The 22232-nt window shown below is 45.0% G+C and overlaps 3 protein-coding genes across 3 annotated transcripts; 1 reads left to right on the top strand and 2 right to left on the bottom strand.

Annotated features, from left to right (window-relative positions):
* The first annotated feature begins 808 nt into the window (after nt 1–808).
* On the top strand, nt 809–2917 carry LOC100828616 (peptidyl-prolyl cis-trans isomerase CYP18-2). Its single transcript, XM_003574891.3, has 6 exons — nt 809–968; nt 1059–1154; nt 1282–1343; nt 1772–1905; nt 2307–2391; nt 2529–2917. The coding sequence occupies exons 1-6, from the start codon at nt 909–911 to the stop codon at nt 2572–2574; spliced, it is 483 nt and encodes a 160-aa protein (XP_003574939.1). The 5' UTR covers nt 809–908; the 3' UTR covers nt 2575–2917.
* A 228-nt stretch (nt 2918–3145) lies between these two features.
* LOC100828008 (probable UDP-N-acetylglucosamine--peptide N-acetylglucosaminyltransferase SPINDLY) lies at nt 3146–10808 on the bottom strand. The gene is made up of 18 exons (XM_003574890.4): nt 10564–10808; nt 9705–10126; nt 8989–9150; nt 8717–8892; nt 8535–8610; nt 8093–8221; nt 7883–8002; nt 7729–7797; nt 7545–7626; nt 6907–7001; nt 6503–6567; nt 6224–6422; nt 5617–5811; nt 5283–5377; nt 5056–5191; nt 4767–4984; nt 4405–4532; nt 3146–4104 (listed from the first exon to the last, which is right to left on the bottom strand). The coding sequence occupies exons 2-18, from the start codon at nt 10086–10088 to the stop codon at nt 3554–3556; spliced, it is 2880 nt and encodes a 959-aa protein (XP_003574938.1). The 5' UTR covers nt 10089–10126; nt 10564–10808; the 3' UTR covers nt 3146–3553.
* A 6146-nt stretch (nt 10809–16954) lies between these two features.
* On the bottom strand, nt 16955–18576 carry LOC100827698 (40S ribosomal protein S25-2). The gene is made up of 4 exons (XM_003574889.4): nt 18478–18576; nt 18319–18393; nt 18079–18213; nt 16955–17349 (listed from the first exon to the last, which is right to left on the bottom strand). Exons 1-4 carry the CDS (start codon nt 18478–18480, stop codon nt 17236–17238), a joined length of 327 nt encoding a protein of 108 aa, XP_003574937.1. The 5' UTR covers nt 18481–18576; the 3' UTR covers nt 16955–17235.
* Between the last annotated feature and the right edge of the window lie 3656 nt (nt 18577–22232).

Raw genomic sequence — 22232 nt, 5'->3', positions numbered from 1 at the left:
ACCGACAGGCTGGCCGACCGGCTTGCTCCAGAGTACACTACTTTGTAGTACCATCTGGTGACTCTGAATCTTCGTGTTCTTCCTTCAGACGCGCATCCTGACCAGATCTGAACATAAGGTCCTTGAAGGGCAGTGCTGATGATTCCATGACCTTCTTTACCTGCATTTATTAAAGGATCATTTATGCTAGCTAGCTAGAGATCCTAAATGTGCTGCTTCTCCTAACTATGTATACAACTACAAGCGAATCGAGCCAAGATATATACTGCACCACTATCAGTAGCAACAAATTACAAGAGTACATGAACTCCCCAGCAGATCAAGAGCAGAGCTGAACAGAGCAGAGCAGGCTTAATCCAAGGAGTACCAATTAAGCTATAGCGGGAACGAACACTGCCAGCCAGCTAGCGTTGATTTGATTAGCCTAGAACACAAAATGAGGGTTCTCTTGAACGCCATGGCGACATGCTGCTGCGAAATGTAGCAACCGAAGGAAGAAGAAGAAGAGGAGCGCACCGGATTGGGGTAGTTGGGGCCGTAGTCGGCGGTGAGGAGGAGGTAGGCTGCGGTCACGGCGCCGACCATCGCCGTCCGCCGAACTACCCTCTCCGCCCTCGGGTCCATCCGCGCCATCGATCCCACCTCGCTTCGCCTTCGCCTTTGCTAGTAGCTCCTCGAAGAAGAAGAACAAGAAGAAGAAGAAGAGTGAAGAAGCCACGAGAAGAAGAAGAAGAAGGAAGGCGCCTCTCGTCTTCTGATCGCCGGGCCTCTTAAATGGGCTCACAATGGGCCTTTCGCCTTTCCCCCTTATAACGGGCCGGACCAGACCCAATACTTGTTACGTATTATCCATCGCGTCTAGAGCTGCTTCTTCCCTCGCCACCGCCGCCCCTCTTGCTGCGCCGACGATGGACGGTGAGACGCCGGAGGTCACCCTGGAGACCTCCATGGGAGGCATCACCTTCGAGGTACACACACCCCCGATTCTCCTCTTCCCCGTCTTCTTGCTGCTGCTGCTGCTGCTGCTGCCGATCTTACTCGCCTCCTGATCGATTCAGATGTACTACAAGCACGCGCCCAAGACCTGCAGGAACTTCGTCGAGCTCGCGCGCCGCGGGAAGTACGACAACGTCATCTTCCACCGCATCATCAAGGTATGGATCCGATTCCGTGCTCTTGCTTTGCTTCGCCTCTCTCTGCCGCAGCCCGCAGGCGCTTCGGTAATACGCGATGGCACGCTCGATCCTTAATTTATCTGGTACCGTCGTTGTTTTCGTGCAGGATTTCATCGTGCAAGGCGGGGATCCCACGGGGACTGGCAGGGGCGGCGAATCCATCTACGGGTGAGTCATGAGCCTATAAGCCAGCGGTCTGTGCACTCTGCTAACTTAGCTCTGGCTTCTTTCTTCTTCAGTCAAAATCAATTGAAGTGTGCGTCACTGTAGTCTAGAAGAGGATAAGCAAGCCTTAACGATCTGTACACTTCACTAACTAGCTAGCTAGCTCAGAGCTTTGATGAATTAAGTAAACCCTAGAGTCTGGATAAGTGTTAATGATGTGTTAGAAACTAGCTGTTGTGTTGTGTTGTATAGCAATGCCTTGTGGCCCTGATAACTGATAAGAATTGTTTTCGGCCTGCGGTGTTGTGTTTGTTGGGAAGAAGCTACTTTGTTTGCTGTTCATCCATCGTAAGACCAAACTGTATCTGTATGGGTCTCTGGTTTGACTTTGGAGCCTAAGATTGGTGCGTGTGCTGTTGCTGTGTTTGCAGAGCAAAGTTTGAGGATGAGATAAGGCCAGAGCTGAAGCACACCGGGGCTGGGATTCTGTCGATGGCAAATGCTGGTCCAAACACGAATGGAAGCCAGTTCTTCATAACTCTAGCACCTTGTCAGTCACTTGATGGTAAGAATAGCACTTTCGGCTCTGTTGCTCTTCTTGCCTGTTTGTTTATGAGGGTGAGGTTTGTGTTTTCACGGTGCCCCTGGAATTCGTTGCACTGACTGATCCATCAACACATTTCGGAGAGTTACTCGGTTCTTCTGTATAATGCATATTGTCCTTGAAATATGGTGCTAGCATAGCTGTTCTTTGGCTTCTTCCACTGCCATCGTCAGATATAACCTACCGTTGGAAGTTTTGCCCCCCAGGATTTGGACTTCGGAGATATGCTTACATCTGAATTGGACATCATAGAATTTTACCTACCATTTTTCTTTTCTTGGAAACTGTTTATTTTGATCTTTGCATCATATGATTGTTTGTTCATGCATTTTTGGTCAATTGATGTGATCTAAATGTTCCAGGAAAGCACACAATTTTTGGGAGGGTATGCAGAGGAATGGATATTGTCAAGCGCCTTGGAAGTATTCAGACTGACAAAAATGACAGGTACCACTTCAACTATGAGTTTTGGGAGAGTATTCCTCATACCTTGACATCTGTTTGATTTCTCCTCAAGAAAGCTTTTTATTGTGGCGGATTGCAGTCCTCTTCTAACTCGGTTTATTTTACCTATGTTCGTCCAGGCCTATCCATGAAGTGAAAATACTGAAGACCGTTGTCAAAGACTGAAGCAGACAAGTAGTTCTGCTTGTTGTCATGACCTCTGATCTTTGGTTGTAGCTGCTTTCCCAGGACCAGACCATTTGTTTCCTGTTCTATTCTGTGGTCCTGTAATGTGATATGGTTTGGAGAAGAGATACATGCCGTTGCATGACCTGTAATTTGGTGTTTCGTTTTTAACAACCGATGAATCCTTAATCTACCTAGACTAAATGCATGACGAATGACCAGCGAGAAAGAGACTCCAGAAAAAGTCAAGCAGCGAGGAAAGAATAAATCCAAAAATGGATTATATGGGCTATCATATTCTTGTGGGTGTATGATATTGTTATATTTGAACATGTTTCCCTAATTTATCATCCTGTACATGTTTAGCTGACGCTATTTTATGAGAAAGCATATAACATTGTCTATGGTTAATATGACAAGCATGGCCCAGGAACATTAACGTTAGGTTTAGCAGCATCAGATGCCGACAGAAACAACAATTTAACTTAGCTGCAACTATATTAACTCTAATGATCAAGGCAAGCATAATTGGATACAGCAGGATCAGCAAAGAAAAGTAACAATCAGGAGAAAACTAAATTTTAAAATTGCCCCAGTTAATTTGAATGACCTCAGTTAAATTGAATCTAGAAGCTGTTTCTACATATACAAGCAATGCCTTGCCTATTTGTTTCTAACATGCCAACACAAGTTGTCATATACTCATAAACCTACAGTAGGGTAAGGCTCTACAGATTAGACTCTATAGGCATCCCTTGAGAATTATATATTACACATCTGCTACACATGGGTCACCAGAGCTCCGGAACCAGATGGCACATACATGCTGTGCCCTGTTATCCATAGCCGGAGACACCTAGTGTTGCCCCCCCAACAGCAAATTAATGCGGATATTACCCACATCAATGGTGTATCTCGAACTACGGTACATCAGTGTGTGCCTGCATCAATGGAGCATGCCATGCCTGCCTCCCATTGGTCATCGGCTGCTATGCCCATTCGCTTCGCATCTCCCAGAAGTAGAAGAATGAGGTGAACTCACCCCATTTGTTATTACTTGGGGCTGCTTATCTTCCTGCGCCACGGTGTTCACCGTTGCAAGGGGCTGGTTATCTTCGGGTGACCTTGCACCGTTCACTATTATTTGGGGCTGCTCATCTTGCTCCGGGGTGGCATTAACCTTTATCAGGCCTTGATTGTGTTCTTCTGTAGCGGTATTCGCTCTCTGGGATTTAATATCTGCAAGTTTCAGAGCCATCTTGTTTAAATCTTCCTTATTGGAGACTGGTTGATCCTCTAACAGTTCTGGGCGGCTGAGAGCTGGTGAATCCCCGTCACAGTACCGGCGCCACATGTTTCTGTATGCAGATTCCAGGCCACGGGTGAAACCCTCGCCATCACAGACTGGTGATTTTATCATCTGTTCTCGGAGGCTCATTCTCAGTTCTTGCAAGGCACCAACATCTGATGCCAAATCCAATGCTAAGCTAACATATTCATCCTCTGATTTGGCAACCAGCCTCCCCAACCCTGCAAGAATAACTATCAATTAACCATTCCACATGGATAGCATATGTGACTGAATAGTGGGAACTAGGAAAACAACCACTCGCAGCACAGGTTAAGACTATCTGGGTCCCGATAATCAATTTGTTGTATGTTCCATAGCGAATATAAATAACATAAAAAAGAAAGAAAAAACAGTGTGTGTGTATCCTACAAAAAACCATGCAGGAGAAAAGATAACATGACCAATGAATAAGCAGTGCCAAACTAGAAATATATGGTAACTAAATCTATTGTCAGAATACAAAGTTAGGAGTTGCATACCAACTTTAGTCAGCAGGCTAACACCAACATTATGAGCATGGACTGAACCAGCCATCGTAACACATGGAACCCCCATGTATAGAGATTCACATGTAGTGGTAGTTCCGGCATACGGAAATGTATCCAGGCTGCCAAAACACAATTCAAAGTTCAGAGAGCTGTTCACAGGAACACCAATAACTTTTTAGATGAACTGAACACCAATAATGGAGAATGCATTTGCTGAATATTCGTGTGAAAAACCATGGATTTGGGAATGAACAGTGTAAGACATGTACTAGCATTGATCTACTAGTCATGCATACCATAAAGAACATTTTTAAACTTAACCTAGAAAATCCTCAGATATCACACTTTCTAACCTGATGTCCATTAAGGAATAGGCTTGCATGTGATCATGGTTGAGATGGATAAGTGGCAGCAAATCAACCCGTATTGACTCCAAACCTAACTCCTCAAGAGTTGATAAAAATTTCTGTCTGATACTGTCACAGCCGAATGGCTTGCACTTAACCACAAGGCGCGAGTTAGGGACAGCGCATAATATTCTGGCCCAAACTTGCAACACTTTTGGTGTAATCTGCCAAAAAGAACTCAATGAGCAGAGTGATTAAATAAAGTGAAATAAAGCATCCAGCTCCGTAATGCAACCTTTGCTAGATTATTAAAACTCCCAAACGTGATGAAATTGTTTGAAATTGCAGGTGTGGGACAAACTGGCCCAGCTTCTGGCGAAGGAGTGTAACAAAGAAAGCTTTCAGGAAGACGCACCAACTCTTCAACATGCCTGCAGACAGTTGTTACTATGAGATTCTAGATGCATGGAGAGAAACTACATGACAACATAAGTACATAAACAAGAAAAGCACATGGCATACTTTTGGTTTGTATTAGGTGAATCCGCCAATGAATCTGTTATCCGGTAGTCAATTGCTGGTAAACCTGTGGTATTAGGGTAACCAATCCATGTAACCTGTACATATGGGCATTCCAAGTTAGCAACGAGCCCCTTTAGCAGAACAATAAAAAAAAATTGTTCATGAAATCCTTGAATGTTTCAACTGGGTGAGAAAAAGGGGCGATTACGTTGGCAGGACTAGGATCAACTGAAAATGGTTGCAGAATATAATAACAGGCATAATACAGCCTCATAGGCAAGCAATTCTGAAACAACATGAAGTCCTAGAAAAGCCTCATGGAGCACAAAGGTACCTGAATAGGAGCAGGCCGACATGCCATTGTTCCTAACTTGTTATTCGCCGTATGACCAGTAAGTTCCACGAGTATGTCCACTTTATCCTCTCTGACCATGCTAGCAACCCTCTTTTCATCAATACCATATATATCTCTCCACACCCCACCCTTCTTTAACACCTTATCCTTGAAGCGAAGGGTCTTGGCATCTGCCTAAACAATCACCAAGGAGAAACATATGATCAGGAAAATAAAGAGCAAAGTATGTGGGAGGAGAGAAGGGCAAGGAGAATCAAGGAGCACCATAGATTATGCAAGCTAATCTATGAGATCATGCAGGTTACAAAGTGGCCCTAGGCCCAATGTGACAGCTTGATGTTGCATATCATTACAATTTATATACCTTTCGTACCAAACTGCCTTTTCTAGATAAATAAATCTGCAGCTCCCTACCCTGTTTGACCACTGGATTACCTTTTTTTTGTTTTCTCATAAGGATTAGCATGTGCATTTATTTAATTTCCATAGATAACCTGATTCCCAATTGGGGGAGTCTGAATAAGTTGATAACCCACTGTGCACAAAATCTAGAATAGCCAACAAGAGAAGGAAAAGTTGTCTATACCTTCACAACACCAGAGTAGACGACCACCTTGCAATTTGAGTAATCATGGTGGGCAAGGGGTGCTTCAACAAAGTACGACACCGAGTGAGTGAAGAAATCAGGAGATACATAACCAATGACAAGTGGACGATCAGCGACTTTGGAGTTATCCCAACTAGTATACTGTGCATACATTTTCATAAAGCGCTTTCCCCACTCCCTGCAAAATATAAAAAGACAGTGAATATCGTAAGATGAAAACTCATGCTACCATAAGATGGCTTGTTCATTGCAAACGACCTGTGAGCATTATAAAGCTTGTCATCTGAGCCTTCGTCAATATAGTTCATTGCAAGTAAACGATTCTGCAAAAAGAGTTATTCTGTTAGTTGAGCACATAAGGATAAGATATACAGTTAGGTATAGAAAAAAAATGTGTTCCCAATTTATAGATACAGTTGGTAAGCAACAGGAGTAGGATTGAAAGGAGATAGTGCATCTAGTTATCACCAAGGGCCAACTTGATCCTCTTCCCCAGGATCCCAGATGGTGCGGCTTAAACGAGGATTTCCATCCACAATGAATAACATGTGATAAATAATGACTATGTACAATGTTCGACATTTACATACTAGTGGTACCTGCTCAACTAAGTAAACTATTTGTATAATAAGTAACATACAAGAGCACGGAAGAAAAAGTACCTGGCCAGCATTTCGTGAATCAGGATCAATTTGAAGGCATCTCTCATAAGCCTGTACAGATAACGTGATACTTCCAGCATCTCTGTAAAGAACACCTAGGAGGAAAGCAATGGCGACTTGTCAGTTAGATAGCAACGTTTTGTCCTTGTCAGGACAGAAAATTCAAACAAATCATTTTCCTTTTACAAAACTGCAATGCTATCCAACATGCGTTGACGCATGGGGGTACACAGATTCAGGGCCCTGGGGGGATTTTAATTTCCAAAGAAAATATGAACTAAATCCTGATACTCAATGAAACCCCTTCAATGAAAGCCCACAAAAAGCCCAGATGAAATTGACAAACTACAACCCTAGCAAATTCCTGATGGCCATCTCATGTCATTTGAGACATGACACCCTTCACTTGTTTACTATTTGACAGCTGATTGTTCAATCATACTGATTTGTTCAATGTTCATCATCTAGTATTGTTTAGATGGTGCTTTGTTTATCTAAATACATGCATGCTCAATATATTGATGTGTCCTTGTTGTGGTCTGGTCACATAGCCATGCAAATCTTAGTTGGAACATACTGTTCCAAATGACATGCTACAATTTAAGCATCTGAAATGGTAGAGATTGGTTACGCATTACCTAAGTTATTATATGCTTCAGCATATGTGGGATTCGCAAGTATGGCCTTCTCAATCATGCTCGCAGCAGCATCCATCTTGCCCTAAATATGAAAAAACGTATGCTGAGAAGCTAGAAGTGCAATATAGCCGGACAAGCACCAAAAGAATTTGCACAAGAAAACTGTGACAATTGAGGAACGTACTTGCACCGTATAGACAACTCCAAGATTATTCAATGACTGAGAGAAATTTGGCTTAATTGTCAAGGCCATCTACAAAAAAAATATCAAGAATAGTCAAATAAGTAAATACGAGCCTAAAATACTTGAAAATAAATGCATAGTTAGTTTTACGTACTTGGTAGCATTCAACAGCTCTGTCGAGATTATCCCTGTCCTTGTATATCACTCCCAAGTTGTTGCATGCCTCCGCACAGCGAGGATTGAAGTGCAGAGCAAGTTCATAAGAAACAATAGCCTTCACCAAACTCGGAAGTAGATGAGATCAGCAAAAAGTGGATGCTAATAGTACAACAAAATTGATGATTTTCTTCTTATTATCACTCACCATCTCAAAATTCAACATTTCACCATATGCAACACCAAGATTATACATTGCATCAGCGTAGTGCCAATTGTAGAACAGAGCTTTCTTGTAATATGCCACACCTTGCTTGATGTCACCTTCAATTTTTACCTGAGTGATTCCAATTTTTAAAACGATGGTAACATATTTGTCTTTAATCAATCACCAACAGTGTGAATGCTATGTACTATTAAACGTATACAAAAAGGAGTGCTAATTCAGCTAAGTTTTAGAGTGTTAGAAAATTGAAAAAATGAAATAGGTTAAAGGTGCAGTACATGATGCACATGTTGGAGGCCATGCTAAGGTCAGTCAACAAAGAAAGGGAAATGACAAGTCATGGTAAGAAGTAGAATTTACACAGCATACACCAGAAAAAGAAATATGCTGAGCTTGGTTGAAATAGTAGTGGACAAGTCCGCACCTTTGTACCCAAGTCGGTTAGTGCTATCGCCATGTTATTCTTAGCAATCTCAAAGTTGGGGGAAATAGTCAAGCACCTGGGATACAGTAACATTATGCCAAGGTTGAATTTCAAAATGTACTTGGTGTAGATTACTTAGAACATCAGCAGAATTCATATGAACAAAATAATGGCAAACTTACCTCTCGTAGCAGGCGATTGCTGCGTCTAGATCTCCCCGATTTTTGTAAATAACTCCCAGGTTGCAATAAGCTTCGGCGTACAATGGTCTCTCAATTGCAGCTTTTTCATAACAAGTAAGAGCCACATCAAACTGCATCATCTCCGAATAAACCACACCAAGGTTGTAATAAGCAGGCTGCACAAAACAGATGAAGACATCAGTACCATGCTGAACAGAATGACAAAGGAAATGATTGTTATGTGCACATAAAACTAGAGTTGTTAATGGTACCGCGTAGTGGGTATCTACTTCCAGAGCTTCGCAATATTTTTGAATACCCTCTTCTGTATTGCCTGCAAGCTTCAACTTAGTTCCAAGATCGGTCAATACAATAGCGAGAAATTCCGCAGCCGGTTTATAGGAAGGATCTGCACTTCGAGCTTTTTGATAGGCCTGCTCCAGATTTTTTTTCCTCCATTAAATTAAAACATTCAAAATGTAGGAGACAAGAAATACACTAACAGGCTAATAGCAGAAAAACGTAAGAGCATTTTTTGTGGCATCTAGTAATAGTTTTGGACGTCTAATATTTTAATCTAACATGTTAGATTGGTTAGTATTTATTACAATAAATACCAGGGGTTAACATTCTCAAAGGGTGAATAGAAGCCATAGAAATTTTAATCTAATTTCTTTAGTCGCAGTTGCCACCCGCCATAGTTCACCAAGCACCCAGAGTGTTCTATCCCATCAGCAAGACATTAATTCCATCACACAGGAGTTATACTATACTCATGAAGCGATGATGGCTAGGTTAATTTGGACTTAACTTGGGTTAAAGAGAAGTTCATACCATAGAGACTAGTTAACTTGCAACAATCTCAAACTTAGGCAAACATACTAACACAAAAGAAGACTGTTTCTTCTGTGAAACAATTCACAGTTTGCAAGAATCAGAAAGCCTACAAACAGAAGAGGTAATGCACATAATGAACCTTGCTCCATACCTCTGCAGCCTCAACCAGGTGCCCTTCGTCTTTGTATATCATCCCACAATGGGTGAGAGCGCAAGCGTTGTTGGGGTCGACCTTGACAGCCTCGGTGAAGCACTCCAAGGCCTGCTTCGGCAGGTTCTGCGCCTGGAGGCAAATCCCTTTTCCGATGAGGGCCTCCACATTGGTGCCATCCTTCTCAAGCACAGTGCTGTACAGCTGGAGAGCGTCCGCGAATTTGTTGCGCGACCGGAGGATGTTGGCGTACTGCAAGGCATCCTTCCCTTCCTGCTGCTGTGTCGCAGGCGGGGCAGCAGCAGCAGCAGCAGCGCCATTGCGGTCAGGAACGACGCCATTGGTCTCCTTCCTTTCGAGGGAGTCCATACCTGGCTGCCCCATCAAAGATAAGAGGGAACTGCCTCTCTCTTGATCTTGTTCTGTTAAAAAATGCAGATACCAAACGACCACGGTTTAGTACAAGCCTTCCACGAATTCCAGCTGCATATACAAGCGTGAGGGAAACGCATCGGAAAAAGGGAAGAGGATTTGGAGCGAAACGCGCGTAAAGACTATAAAAAGACCCTGGCTTTGGACTAGCTCTAAATTGCGCAGCAAAAGGCCACGGCTTTTTCCTAAAATTTTGGGAGGGAAAGAACGCAAGAAGTCGAAAAAATCCAAAGACTCCGAGGGGTGAAGACGACGAACTCACGCAGACACAACCGGCAGAACACGCCCAAAGAATCCTCCAAGAAAAACCAAGGAAAAAATAGTCTGGGGGCGAAGTAAACGACTGCAGCAAGAACCGGCGCGGGAGGGCGTGCTCGCCTGGCAAGAGGAAGTGAGGAACCCTAGCTATCCCGGGGGAGGTGCTCACATTGGAGGGCGGCGCGGGGCACCGGAGCGGCGGGGAGGAAGCGCGAGGCCATGGGCGCCGGCGGGACCGGCCCTCCCACCGCCGCAGCAAAAGCTACCCGGTGATCGCGGGGCGCCGCGAGAGGGTGGCGGCGGGTGGTTCCGAGGGCGGCGGCGGCTGAGGCGGCGAGGGTTTCGGCGCGGTGGTCAGGAGGAAGGAAGAAAAGGGGAACGCGGCCAGCAGGGGGCGCTTTGCTGATTAGCCCCCTCTGCCTTTTTTTTTCTCGTGCTTTTCTTCCCTTCTCTTTTACGCTTTCGTCGTCGTGTACTCGTGCGCTCGCCAGCTTTCAGCTGCGGCCCCCTTTTTTTTTTGTACTGGCTGCCAGTGCACGAACCGGGCCGGGCCGGTCCGGTATGGGCCGGTCTGGGCTGGGGTTCGTTTTTTTCAGCTCTCTTTCGGCCGCTACGACTTTGTTTTTTTTGCTTTTATTCCTTTCCGTCTGTCATATTTACAGGTTGCTAAAAAGACAGTTTTTTTAGTTTAGTACTACTAGGGTGCCGTGGTAGAGTGCTGAGTGCTGACAAGTATGGAAGGTAATTTGTAAATTTAGGAAGGTGCTAATTTGCACAGCCTGCAAGACAGGAGGATGCCAGCCGGTGCAAAATTGGGCAACTATTAATCGGTAGCAGTAGCACAGAGGCAACGAGCGTGGCCGGAAAAAGTCAAAACCATCTAAAATCGACAAGTTTTGGGCCTTGCCTTCTTTGCTACAATGTCCTCGTCGTGCTCGTTACTCTCCGTTTGCCCACCTGCCTGACAACAAAGCCCACACGGTCTCACTTAGGATCTTCCTCTATTTTTAGATGAGGCCCCACCACAAATACGAGGAGATGACAGGGGCTTGGCAGCCACCAAGTCATGACTATTTGACTAGTTAAGTGTCCGTGGGTTGCAACAGTGAGATAAACATTCTGTACTTTAACAAGAATAATGACAAATACCACTTATTTGTTCGTTTACCAGGTTCAGCATACAGGCTATGGAATGATAAGCAGAGTTCGTGCATTTACCTGCCAATGATATGTGGGATGTGCTTCTACTTATTTTCTGGGCAAAACCATCAAGACATACTTGTTCCAATCCAGCCTCACATCAATTAACTAATTTTACCAAGTCTAACACCACAAAAACCTCGCAAACATTCGACCACGAACTCAATGACAGTTTACATCCAAACAGATCACGCGATAAAGGAAAACCGCTAAAATTACTTATTTCAACATCAAAGAACAAATTTAAGTTAAGCGGCCTCTGATTTTGTGTACATCCTAATGGCGACAGCCAGGCCCAGAATGGTCAGGCGGACAGTGAGCAAAAGGATAGTTCTCTTTTGTCTACCAGGTCGGACAGGATCAAGAAGGAGAAGGTTGCAAGACCATGTACCCATGATATGATTTTTCGGTTATGACCGTCGGAAATTACACCAACAAACTGAAGTCTGGAAGTAAACCAGAGTGAAATAGGCAACTTTGTAACATAGTAAAAGTTAATTAACTGCTGAGCACTTCATCAAAATTAGCAAATAAGTGCAGCTAAAAATATATGACTCAGCTTAAAAAAAACATATATGACTCGAAGATGAATATACGAGCAGTTAAGCATATATCAAATTTAGCTAAACTATAAGTTATTTTTCAAGGAAAAATAGATCAGTCAAGGAAAGAATCAGATGCAGAGGTTTCAACTTACAAGACCAGATTGTTCAGAATGAAATTCATTCTTGATGACCAGCTTGCTAGGTATCAATCTAACCCCTCGGCTTTTCCATAGTCAAACATGTACCATCATAAATCAGTTCTGACATAGTAGCTAAAAGAAATCATGCAAGCAACCATGTCACAACCAGGACACCAAAAGAATCTGTGTTCAACCAAGTCATGTATGAATTTTACCTGCACATCAGAACAACCTCTGCAACTGTAGGCTCTTCAATTATGACCTTCACTTGCTACAATAAAAATAGGGAAATATGAGTGCGGAAGGAAAAAATATTTGTTGTTGTTGCTGCTGTTAATACACGAAGCATTTGAAATACTTGAATGGTAATTCAGAATTTGCTTTGTAAAATTAAGGCATCTAAAGATGTGTGCACTGATAGAAATGGCCGAGAATTAGGAAGACCAACCATCTGGAAAAAATGGATTCCTGCCCTGCTTTAAATGTGTTAGTCGGGTTTTGAAGTAAATTATCCTCTTAAGTATTCTTTTCTAACTGCAATGAGCTCATGTAACCAGCACAGCTAGAGCTCTTCAACATTACTAACAATCAAAAACTGTAATAGAAAGCAGCAAAGCTCACATACAAAGTAATAGGTCATTCTTTTATAATCCCAATGCTGGTATGGTCTGGGATGATAAAACGACCAAGGTGGCAGCTCCCTTTTTATTCTTCATTAACTGGAGTAATGAGAATCACTGTAAACTAACATCAAGTATTGCAGGGATGAGATATAAAAATACACATTTGTCTTAAGACAAAATTAATACCATGTGTTTTTGTGTACAGTGTACTAAGGCCCTGTTTGTTTGGGCTTCAGCTTCAGCTTTTGGTGCTTCTAGCAATCTCAAAAGCACTTCTCATGTTTACACATGAAGCTGAGAAGCACCTCTGGACGTGCTTTTGGTGAAGCACGTCCAGAGGTGCTTCTCAGCTTCATGTGTAAACGGGAGAAGTGCTTTTGAGATTGCTAGAAGCACCAAAAGCTGAAGCAGAAGCCCAAACAAACAGGACCTAAACTATTAATTTGTCCCTCTTAGGCTCATACGTATCATATTACAAGAAAAGGAACACACATCTGGAGAGGTTCAAAACAAGATTGGTTGACTACCTTATTGTAGTCTGGAAATTGCTTAAACTGCTCTGCTGAGGCTGGGAATAGCCTGGTCCGCAATCCAGCAAGCTGCTGCAACCATTCCACAATGTCCATGCCCAGACACTACACACGATCCACGACCTTCATGGAAAACTGCATGATGGAATGGAACCTCTGCAGCTGGCGCCGCTGTCACGCGATCCTTGACACTGGTTGCCCCCCCCCCCCTATGAGAAGGAGGAAGCATCTCTTACCTTTGTCGCGGACAACCGTGAAGGCGGGCTTGAAGCTGCATAGCAGCAGCACAGGGTTTACTTAAGATGTTTCCTATTCTCAATCGGCGCTAAGATGATCAGCAATAAGGCTCACGATTACGTATATGTACCCTTGCCTTGGACTTCTCTATGAGAATATAACTCTGGTCGTATCCACCGATCCGTAGGAATACTTCATAAGGCTTCTTCAAGAAGAGCATGCAGAGACTCAGGTATCTAAGATGTGCAATCAGCTCCTTCCTTACTCTAATACCTAATGTACCAAGGGCACAGAATTGCTACCTGCCTATTCATGCTGCAGATTGCCCTGAAGAAAAAGAAAAATAATCATAGAAGAAGCAATGGATTTTCTTCCACAGATACCGTCAACATTAAGCTGGTGGTTTGAATTAGAATATCAAAAGATTCTGCTAAATCAAAAATACTTTAATCTAAACAATGATAAGATATGGATTTTACCTGCTACTCGTTGCCTAATGATTATGCATCAGCTGCACATGAATCAATCATACTTGCAACTACACAATCTGCGTGTAAGAGGCGCCGGGGCGACAGCCCCAGATCTCGTCTCGGTGGGCGTCTGGGCAAGGCGCAGCGGGGGCTGGGTGCCCAACGGCGGGGGCAGCGGTGCTTGCATTGGCCGGATCTGGCGCGGGGCTGGCGGGGCGAGGGTGGTGCGGCTAGTTGCGACGGCGTGCGAGGGCCCGGCTTGTTGGGAATATGCCCTAGAGGCAATCATGTATGATGTAATTCCCAATGTATTCATAAATATTATTAAGTTGTCCTTGTTTGAACATCTGATATGTATCATTGAATATGTGATTTGATTGTGCAACTATGTATTCATGTTGTTCATACTAAATTGTCCTTAGTCATTGAGGTTGTGCTGGACACATAACCTAGACTAATGTGAAAGTTGGCTGATGACTCGGTTCCACTTGTCATGGGCATGGTGATGTCATTCCAGCTTACACGGACTCGGCTAAAGAGTTTAGCGAGTCGGACTGACCCATATTGAGATGCAACGAGTAGGTCGTTATTTGCATGTCTCAATCAATGTAATCCTTAGACCTGAGGTTATCGCACAATCCGAGTTGTGGATCACCAACTTAGGTTCTGGCAAACGTTGTTCCGTAACAGGGCAGCTATAAAGGCAGAGTTCGGGTTGACTGAGAATCAAGCTGTGTGATGTGGATAACCAAGATGGGATTTTGCCCCTCCGACTGGAGAGATATTCTCTGGGCCCTCTCGAGTGATATGATTCGGGAAGCATGGCCATGCGCGACTTGGTTAACTGTTAACCGGGTCGATCGACTAAGAGTTAGTCGGATGAATCGTATATCACGGATCGAGAAGAGAGTTGAACTATTAAAGGGATGACGATTAATCGCCTATAGTTCGACAAGGTATATCGTGAGGCAAAAAGGGACTAAGACGTATGTCACATTGGAAGGTACGTCGTCATGACTCGATGGTACTTGGGAGTCGGCACGTTCTGCTAGGAGCCGCTACCGATTGATCGATTGTGAGTCGGACTCCAATCGTGTCCAAGTCACCATGAGCCTGCGGGGTCACACACTTAAGAGCGGGAGCAAGTATTTGGTCGGGTTGGACCCGAACTGGAATTGGGCTGACAATGCGAGTTGGACTCGCAGGGTGGATGGGCCACAAGGCTTGGAGCCCACTTCCACTCGATATATAAGCAGGGGCGTGGGATGCCTAAGAGGCACGGTTTTTCCACTCTCATGCGTTGAGAACCCTAGCCCGATTCAGTTCAACCGTCGCACCGGACCTAGCAGTCCGCCGCCGGAGCTCCTCCTCGCACGTGTGGATACCGGCAGAGGTGCTGTACGTTCAGCACTTCGACGATCGCGGGATTGGATCGGCTGGATCGGATCGAGGGACTGCACTGCATCAAGGCGCCGCATCGATAATCCGCAACTGCGCGTCTAGTGGTAATCCTCGTGGCCTTCTACCTCGGCTAGATCTTGGGAGTTCGCGTAGGAAAAGTTTTTTATTTATCTCTACGCGCCCCTTCACGGCTGTAGGTGGTGGTATGGGCGACGGTGAGCAGCCGGGGGCGCGGCGGGGCGGGCACGGTGAAGGGCGGCTGTGGCTGGATCCGGCTTTTCCGGGGTTGGCATGGGAAGGGGCTTCCTCCTCCTGCTGCTGAGGAGGGAAGGGAGGCGCGCGGCGGCCCGAGGAGCCTGCGGCTGCGGATCTGAAGGAGGTGCGCGGCGGCGGATTCGCCTAGGGCGCTCGGGCAGATGAAGGGCAGCGCGTATTGGGTGTTTCTTCCGTGCGGGATTAGAATCGGAATTGGAAAGAAGCGAGTGCGTCGCGGGATTGGTTTTCGCGTGCGCAGGGCAGGGGAAAGTTTCCCTTCTGGTTTTTCGATCGAGCGGGCGCGCGGAGAGGAACGAACAGTCGAACGGACCAACGTACGTACGTACCAAACTGCAAATTAAGTAGTAGTAAAGAAATAAGCATTCGTTTGTTCCAACCGAACAATGGGTTGCAAAATATGAAAATATTAAATATTCCTGGCGATTTAAGCGTGAAGCAAATTAATCATGTGTTCCAAACAGAGAAAGGTACTCGCTTAAGCTTAATATAGTGGTTTGTAAAGTGTCAAAATATTAACTACTGTGCCAAGAAAATATCACTTTGTTTGTCCTAATTTTGTGTTTTAAATAGGCAGGCAACTGGATGGTGTGCAGAGAGCAAAATTATTCCAGACATGCATCTAATTGGCGTCAGAGTGTACTAACTATACTAAGGATGTCTTCAATGCTTCCTCCATTCAAAATACAAGGTGTATTTTGTTTTCTTTAATCAAGATTTTGACCAACTACTATTTTTTGATCAGAAATAAGATGATACGATATTTATATGTCCGAATGCCCCCCTCATCAACACCACTACATGCAGAACTATATAGTTTATGATATTTCTTCACATTGCAGCATATAATTTAACCAACAATAAAATCTTCTCCTAGTTCATACAAAGAACTGTAACTTTTAGAAACACCTGTTGCAAAATGCTGCAAGATGCCCTTTCCATATTATTATATAAACATGTTCAAGCTGAAGATGAACTAAGGGCGATGCAACCGCTGTTCTCCAGCTAGATGCAATTGTGAATGCCACCATGGCAGCATATCGTAAAGATGTCCAAAACAGTTTCAGATAAACCAAATGATCGTAATTCTTCTCAACAGCTTTTATGTTTTAATCCAGCACAATTCCATGGACGCCAACAATGCAGCACAGATTGATTTCACGTGTATCAGAAAATTAACATATCATTTCATCATGCGAAAACTTTGATCTCTCAAACATGCCATGAATCCACCAACCAAAATGAGCTGCTGGTACACAGGTAACTCATAAAAGACATGGCAGCATTCACTGTGTTCAACTAATACCCAAAATCTCCGAAATGCTAAAGTGCCTTGTTCAAAACAAAAACATTAGCGGACACGGTAAAGATAGCTGTTCTCAAGTATTGGAGCGCAGACGGGGCATCAGGAATAGCACACACTTAGGTGTTGGTTGCCCTGGTGTAGATTTGCTGGCTTGAGTGAACAGAGACCATGCGGATGAGGCCCCGCTCCATCAGATCCTTGATCGCCCTACGAGCAAGGGAACCATTGATCTGCAATTGAAATGTATACACAAAATTAGTTTCTCAAGCCTGAATGACAAAAACTACGAGGAATTGGTAAAACCCTGCAAGCCTGAATGAAAATGTAATGACGAAAAGGAGTAATGTAAGCTATACCAGAAATTGGTAAACCCCTACAAGTCTGAATGACAACGGAATCACAAAAAGGTGTAATGGTGTATTGTAAGGTTCATCACTTTCATTCAAGTATACAGGAAGCCAATGCCCTACTGTTGCAACAACAAAAAGATACTGGTCTATACTGACACAATTTGGTTTACAGCCACCTGATTCCATAAAAACGCAACAGCATGAAACAAATAATATATAGCAATCACAATGACAAATGCCATGGCAAGGTGCATCTCACAATAACACAGCACAGATACTAACACAAAATGCTGGTAACAGTGCAGTGATAGGCAGCACAAGTAATGCTAATATGCACGAAGAACCATACAAATATGCCAATTATTCATAGACAGGTCAATGAGATGGCTTTATCCTAAACAGAATTGACAAATACAATGGGGTTCAACAAGTGGTTACCAGACGAACTAACAAGGCAGAGCAACTGGACATGCCCAGACTGAAGACTGGCTAGTCATAACACTACTTGGCAAACTCACAGCACGACCTCAGATGGTCAACACAGGGAATTCAGTATTCTAGCAACATACAGAGCTACCGGCCAGTGGATAAAGGGCAATGAAGGATTACCCGAAGCCTCTCGGAGAGGACGGAGGGGGTGATCTGCTTGTACTTGGGCACCTCGGAGAGCAGCTTGTCGTAGGTGGGCTGGTCGAAGAGCACCGCGTTGTTCACCTTCTCCTTTTGCTTGCCTTTGCTCCACTTCTGCATCCAACCAAACAGAAACAAACCCCCACAACATGAGAAAACCTCGCAGATCGAAAACCACCGAGACGGAGCAGAGAAAATCAGCGAGGGGGACAACGTCACCTTCTTCTTCTGCTTGCCACCGCCAGACTTGGCCGGCTTCGACGACGGCGGCGGGGCCTTCTCCTTCTTCGGGGCCTGCCAGCAGGACGGAAAGACGAAAGATTAGGAGGACGAAGCGAACTGACGAGCTCCAATGGCGGGGAGGCGGGCGAAACGTACCATCTCGGAGGCGGCGGTGGTCCGGAGACGGCGGCGGCGGCGCGAAGGAGGAAGGCGGGGCTGTGACTGCGGCGGCGCTAGGGTTTTCTGGAGCCGAGTATGAGGGGCTTATATATAGCGAGTATGAGGCAGCTCCAGGCAAGGCCCAACAGCGAGAATAATCAAACGGAGAAACGGGCCAGGCCCAACAGCGAGAAGGCCCAAAAGGCATCCTTCCCAGACCCCAGTTCTAAAAAAAAAAAAAGGCATCGTTTCAGTCCCGACCCGGAGAGCGCACGAGAGACGAAATCCCTCGCCGCCGCCAGCACCAGGACCGACGATGATAAAGGCAGCTTTATGCTTGAAACCTTACTACAGAAGTAATCGCTCCGATACATATTAATTGTCGAAATATTACATGTATTTAAACGTTTTTTAGGCATAGATATATACATATTTGGGCATTTGAGTAAATTAATATGGATCGGTGGGAGTAGCTGAAAAGATAATGTGACGCAGCAAAGATGTCTTGCAGATTGTACTAACAGCAGAAGCAATGCAGTTGATGTATGGTATTTGCAACCAAGGTCGTCTCTGAGCAACTGTGAAAGAGTTCAGATGAGCACATGATTTACCACTGTGGTGCTTCTTTATGCTTCAGAAGAAGCTAATCACGGTCCAAATCTTGCTAGTTTAATTGTTCGCATGTCGACATTTCTTCACGTGTTCGATGATAGAAACTGCAGAATAACATGCCATGCACAAGCTGGACTATTTTTATATTTTTTGAAATACGAGGCATCCACTGAAAATGTAGAATCGTTGAAGCATCGTGGCTGGGCTGGAGACAAACTGTGGTGCGACGAGAGGAATGGCATCCGGGCTTTGGGCTGGCCGGCTGGGACGCTGAATTGGGCACAGTGTTACATATGGCAAATGGTCTTGCGGCCCGGTCCATTAACGTAGCTGGGCCTCGTGCGTCAAAGAAAAGGCCTACCCAGATCCCTCGCCCCCAGCACGCAGGTTTGGGTCCAAGGCCAGCCCACCCATTTAAGCCATACTTTTTTTTTCCGTTCTTCTTACTCAAGTCAACACACATAGTCAACCGGTGCAATACTTTGGTCGTTTCCATTCGTTGAGAAGAAGCTCCTGATGAGCGCGCCCTGTGCGACACGAGCGGGGGTCGGTCATGGCCGCCACCGGGGGCCCGAAGGAGAGAACAGAGAGCGCGAGACCGGTGGCGAGGCGAGGCACGAAGATCGATCAGGAAGAAGTCCCAGCAACCGAATTATAACAAAAGGATAAAATGACCACAATGACCATGATCGGTAGAGTTACTATTGCTTGGATCGAAAGAACATATTCAACAAACGTACGTAGATATACCAGTAGTGCTAGTTGGAGTATAGCGAGCTAAGTGCGTCAGAGTTCAAAGATAGTACAGTAGTAGAGCTACAGATAGCTTCTTCATCTCCGTTGCATTGGACTGCCGGAAGAGGTACTGGGGAACTCGATCAGAACTCAGAAGAATGCCCTGAGTGCCAGCTGCGCGACGCGAGCGGCGGCCATGGCCGCCATTGGGAACCGGCGGAGCTGGAAGGAGAGGACGGAGAGCGCCACGGCGGCCGCCCACAGCGTGAGGCCCGTGGCGAGGTGGCTGTCGGCGAGGCGAGGGATGGCGGCACGGATGAGGAAGGAGAGCCCCAGAATCGCGTAGACGGCGGCGTGGACGTGCAGCCGCCGCTCCATGGCGTTTATCAGGTGGTTGTTGTTGTTCAGGAACAATGGCACCGGAGCTTGGGGAGCTGCCATCGTCCAGTCCAGGGGCTATAGCTGGCTGGCAAAATGGCTAGTTTTGGTATACGCCGGGCCGGTTAGCCGTGGCGAGGGTTATATATAGCGGGAGACTGACCACTTAATCAGAAGTGTCTATTTTCAATGAGACTGTCTGCATCATTTGATCCATCCATGTCTGCCACCACAACACAGCTAGAAAAGCAGCGGACCAGCAAATGGAGCATGGTTATACTGTATATTCTAGTTTGTGCTGATAACGAAAAGTTTGTGTTCATTACGAAAAGTTTGTGCTGATTACGATCGAAAAGTTTGTGCTGATTATGATCGAAAAGTTTGGGTTCATTACGAAAAGTTTGTGCTGATTAGGATCGAAAAGTTTGTGTTCATTATGAAAGGCTATACATGATTCGGTCAAAAAAGGCTATATATAGTGTGCGCGCTGCTATAGCGACGGTGTACTTTGGCTCAACACATCCATGCATGCTGGTTTCCTTGCAATTAACTTGTCAACACTTGAGCAATGAAACCATGCATGCGTGGATGCTCTAATTAATTTGATCGCAAAAAGGATACTCTAATTAATTGCAGAGCTAAATGGAAAGCAGCGGACCAGCATCCATCCATCCTTTATAGCAATACTATAGGGCAACAATTATCCTAATTCGGTCTGTCAACGGTACATGACCTATGATTCATGTTGTAAGTTGCTTGCTTACTTCTGAAATTAAAGGAACCATGTGAGAGAGATATAATGGGAAAGCCTTTTGATCGTCTGCCTGAGGAAAGAAGGGCAACTCCGGCAACGAAAGGCTATAAGCTGTCGTTATCGGATCACTGCGTGAGGAAAGAAGGGCAGCTCCGGCAACTACCTCGATCGTTATAGTAAGTTGCTTGCAACGAAAGGCAAATCGACGCATGTAGTTTAAACCGAGGTAAAAAAAAACTCAGGTTAGACGTCTCATGTGTGTTTACCAAGTCCTATTACGTGCTCACCAGGATGCTCGGATGTAAGTTTAGATGCTTTGCAATCTTGCATGTGTGTTGTTTAGCACACATGCCGATACAATATATATACCTGTAAACAATCATTCAAAAAGTACGTGTTTTCTAGAAACAAAACGATTGCAAAGTTGAAATTCTTGGGATGAACAAGTAGCTAGAGTTCCATTTAATCAGCTTATGCAACTAGGTTTTTCCGTTCTTTTATACACTCACATACGGTCACCAATGCCGTATCTTTTACGCTAATTGGCCTAATGGTCTGTCGGCCTGGTCCATTGACGTATGGGGGCAGGCGATCGGGGATTTGAGATGGAACTCTAAATTGGGCTCCTCGTTATGTTGCCAGCAATGGTATATCGGCCTGGTCCATTGACATACGGGGGCCTTGCTTCCGAGTGAAAGATAAGGCCCATCCAATCTAAATCCATCGACGTTTTCTCCTTGTACGTACGTAACCAGTCAGCTGGGCTGCCAAAGGCCTTTCCATTCACGCCCTACATTTTTTGTTTTTCCAGAAAGGACCATGCATTGTTTCTTCTTCCTCGGTCAAACACACACAGTCAACAGGTGCAGTAGCTTGGTCGTTTCCTGTCGTTCAGAAGAAGCCCCTGAGCGGTGGCCATGGCCGAACCGGAGAAGCCCAGCAACCATTACATATTTACATGGGATGAACTAAAAGTCGTTGACTGACTCTTGACTGCCCTCAAAAGAACAAGGACAAAATGACCATGACATCGAAAACGAACATGATATATACTGAAAATAACCGTAGGACTTTATATTGCTCGGATTAACGTAGCAAAACACACGTGCGAAGATAGTGAATATACTGTAGTAAGTACGGAGTAGTCAAACAAAGCTAGTAAGTGCTAAGCATCCTCCTCTCCGGCCGCGCCGCTGGCTGGCTGATCAGAAGAATGCCCTGAGTGCCAGCTGCGCGACGCGAGTGGCGGCCATGGCGGCCATTGGGAAGCGGC

Source organism: Brachypodium distachyon, chromosome 3 (assembly GCF_000005505.3).
Source record: "Brachypodium distachyon strain Bd21 chromosome 3, Brachypodium_distachyon_v3.0, whole genome shotgun sequence".
Lineage (NCBI taxonomy): Eukaryota > Viridiplantae > Streptophyta > Magnoliopsida > Poales > Poaceae > Brachypodium > Brachypodium distachyon.
Note: the sequence above shows the minus strand (reverse complement) of the source record. Positions and strands in the feature narration are given on the sequence as shown.

Coding starts and splice junctions, on each gene's coding strand:
- LOC100828616 (XM_003574891.3), top strand. CDS start 909: ATGGACGGTGAGACGCCGGAGGTCACCCTGGAGACCTCCATGGGAGGC. Junction 969..1,058: donor TGGGAGGCATCACCTTCGAG/GTACACACACCC, acceptor TGATCGATTCAG/ATGTACTACAAGCACGCGCC. Junction 2,392..2,528: donor CAGACTGACAAAAATGACAG/GTACCACTTCAA, acceptor ATGTTCGTCCAG/GCCTATCCATGAAGTGAAAA.
- LOC100827698 (XM_003574889.4), bottom strand. Junction 18,214..18,318: donor GTGGCAAGCAGAAGAAGAAG/GTGACGTTGTCC, acceptor GGTTGGATGCAG/AAGTGGAGCAAAGGCAAGCA. Junction 17,350..18,078: donor TCCTCTCCGAGAGGCTTCGG/GTAATCCTTCAT, acceptor TTTCAATTGCAG/ATCAATGGTTCCCTTGCTCG.
- LOC100828008 (XM_003574890.4), bottom strand. CDS start 10,088: ATGGGGCAGCCAGGTATGGACTCCCTCGAAAGGAAGGAGACCAATGGC. Junction 8,611..8,716: donor GCAATCGCCTGCTACGAGAG/GTAAGTTTGCCA, acceptor ACTGTATCCCAG/GTGCTTGACTATTTCCCCCA. Junction 5,378..5,616: donor GTCGGCCTGCTCCTATTCAG/GTACCTTTGTGC, acceptor CCATATGTACAG/GTTACATGGATTGGTTACCC.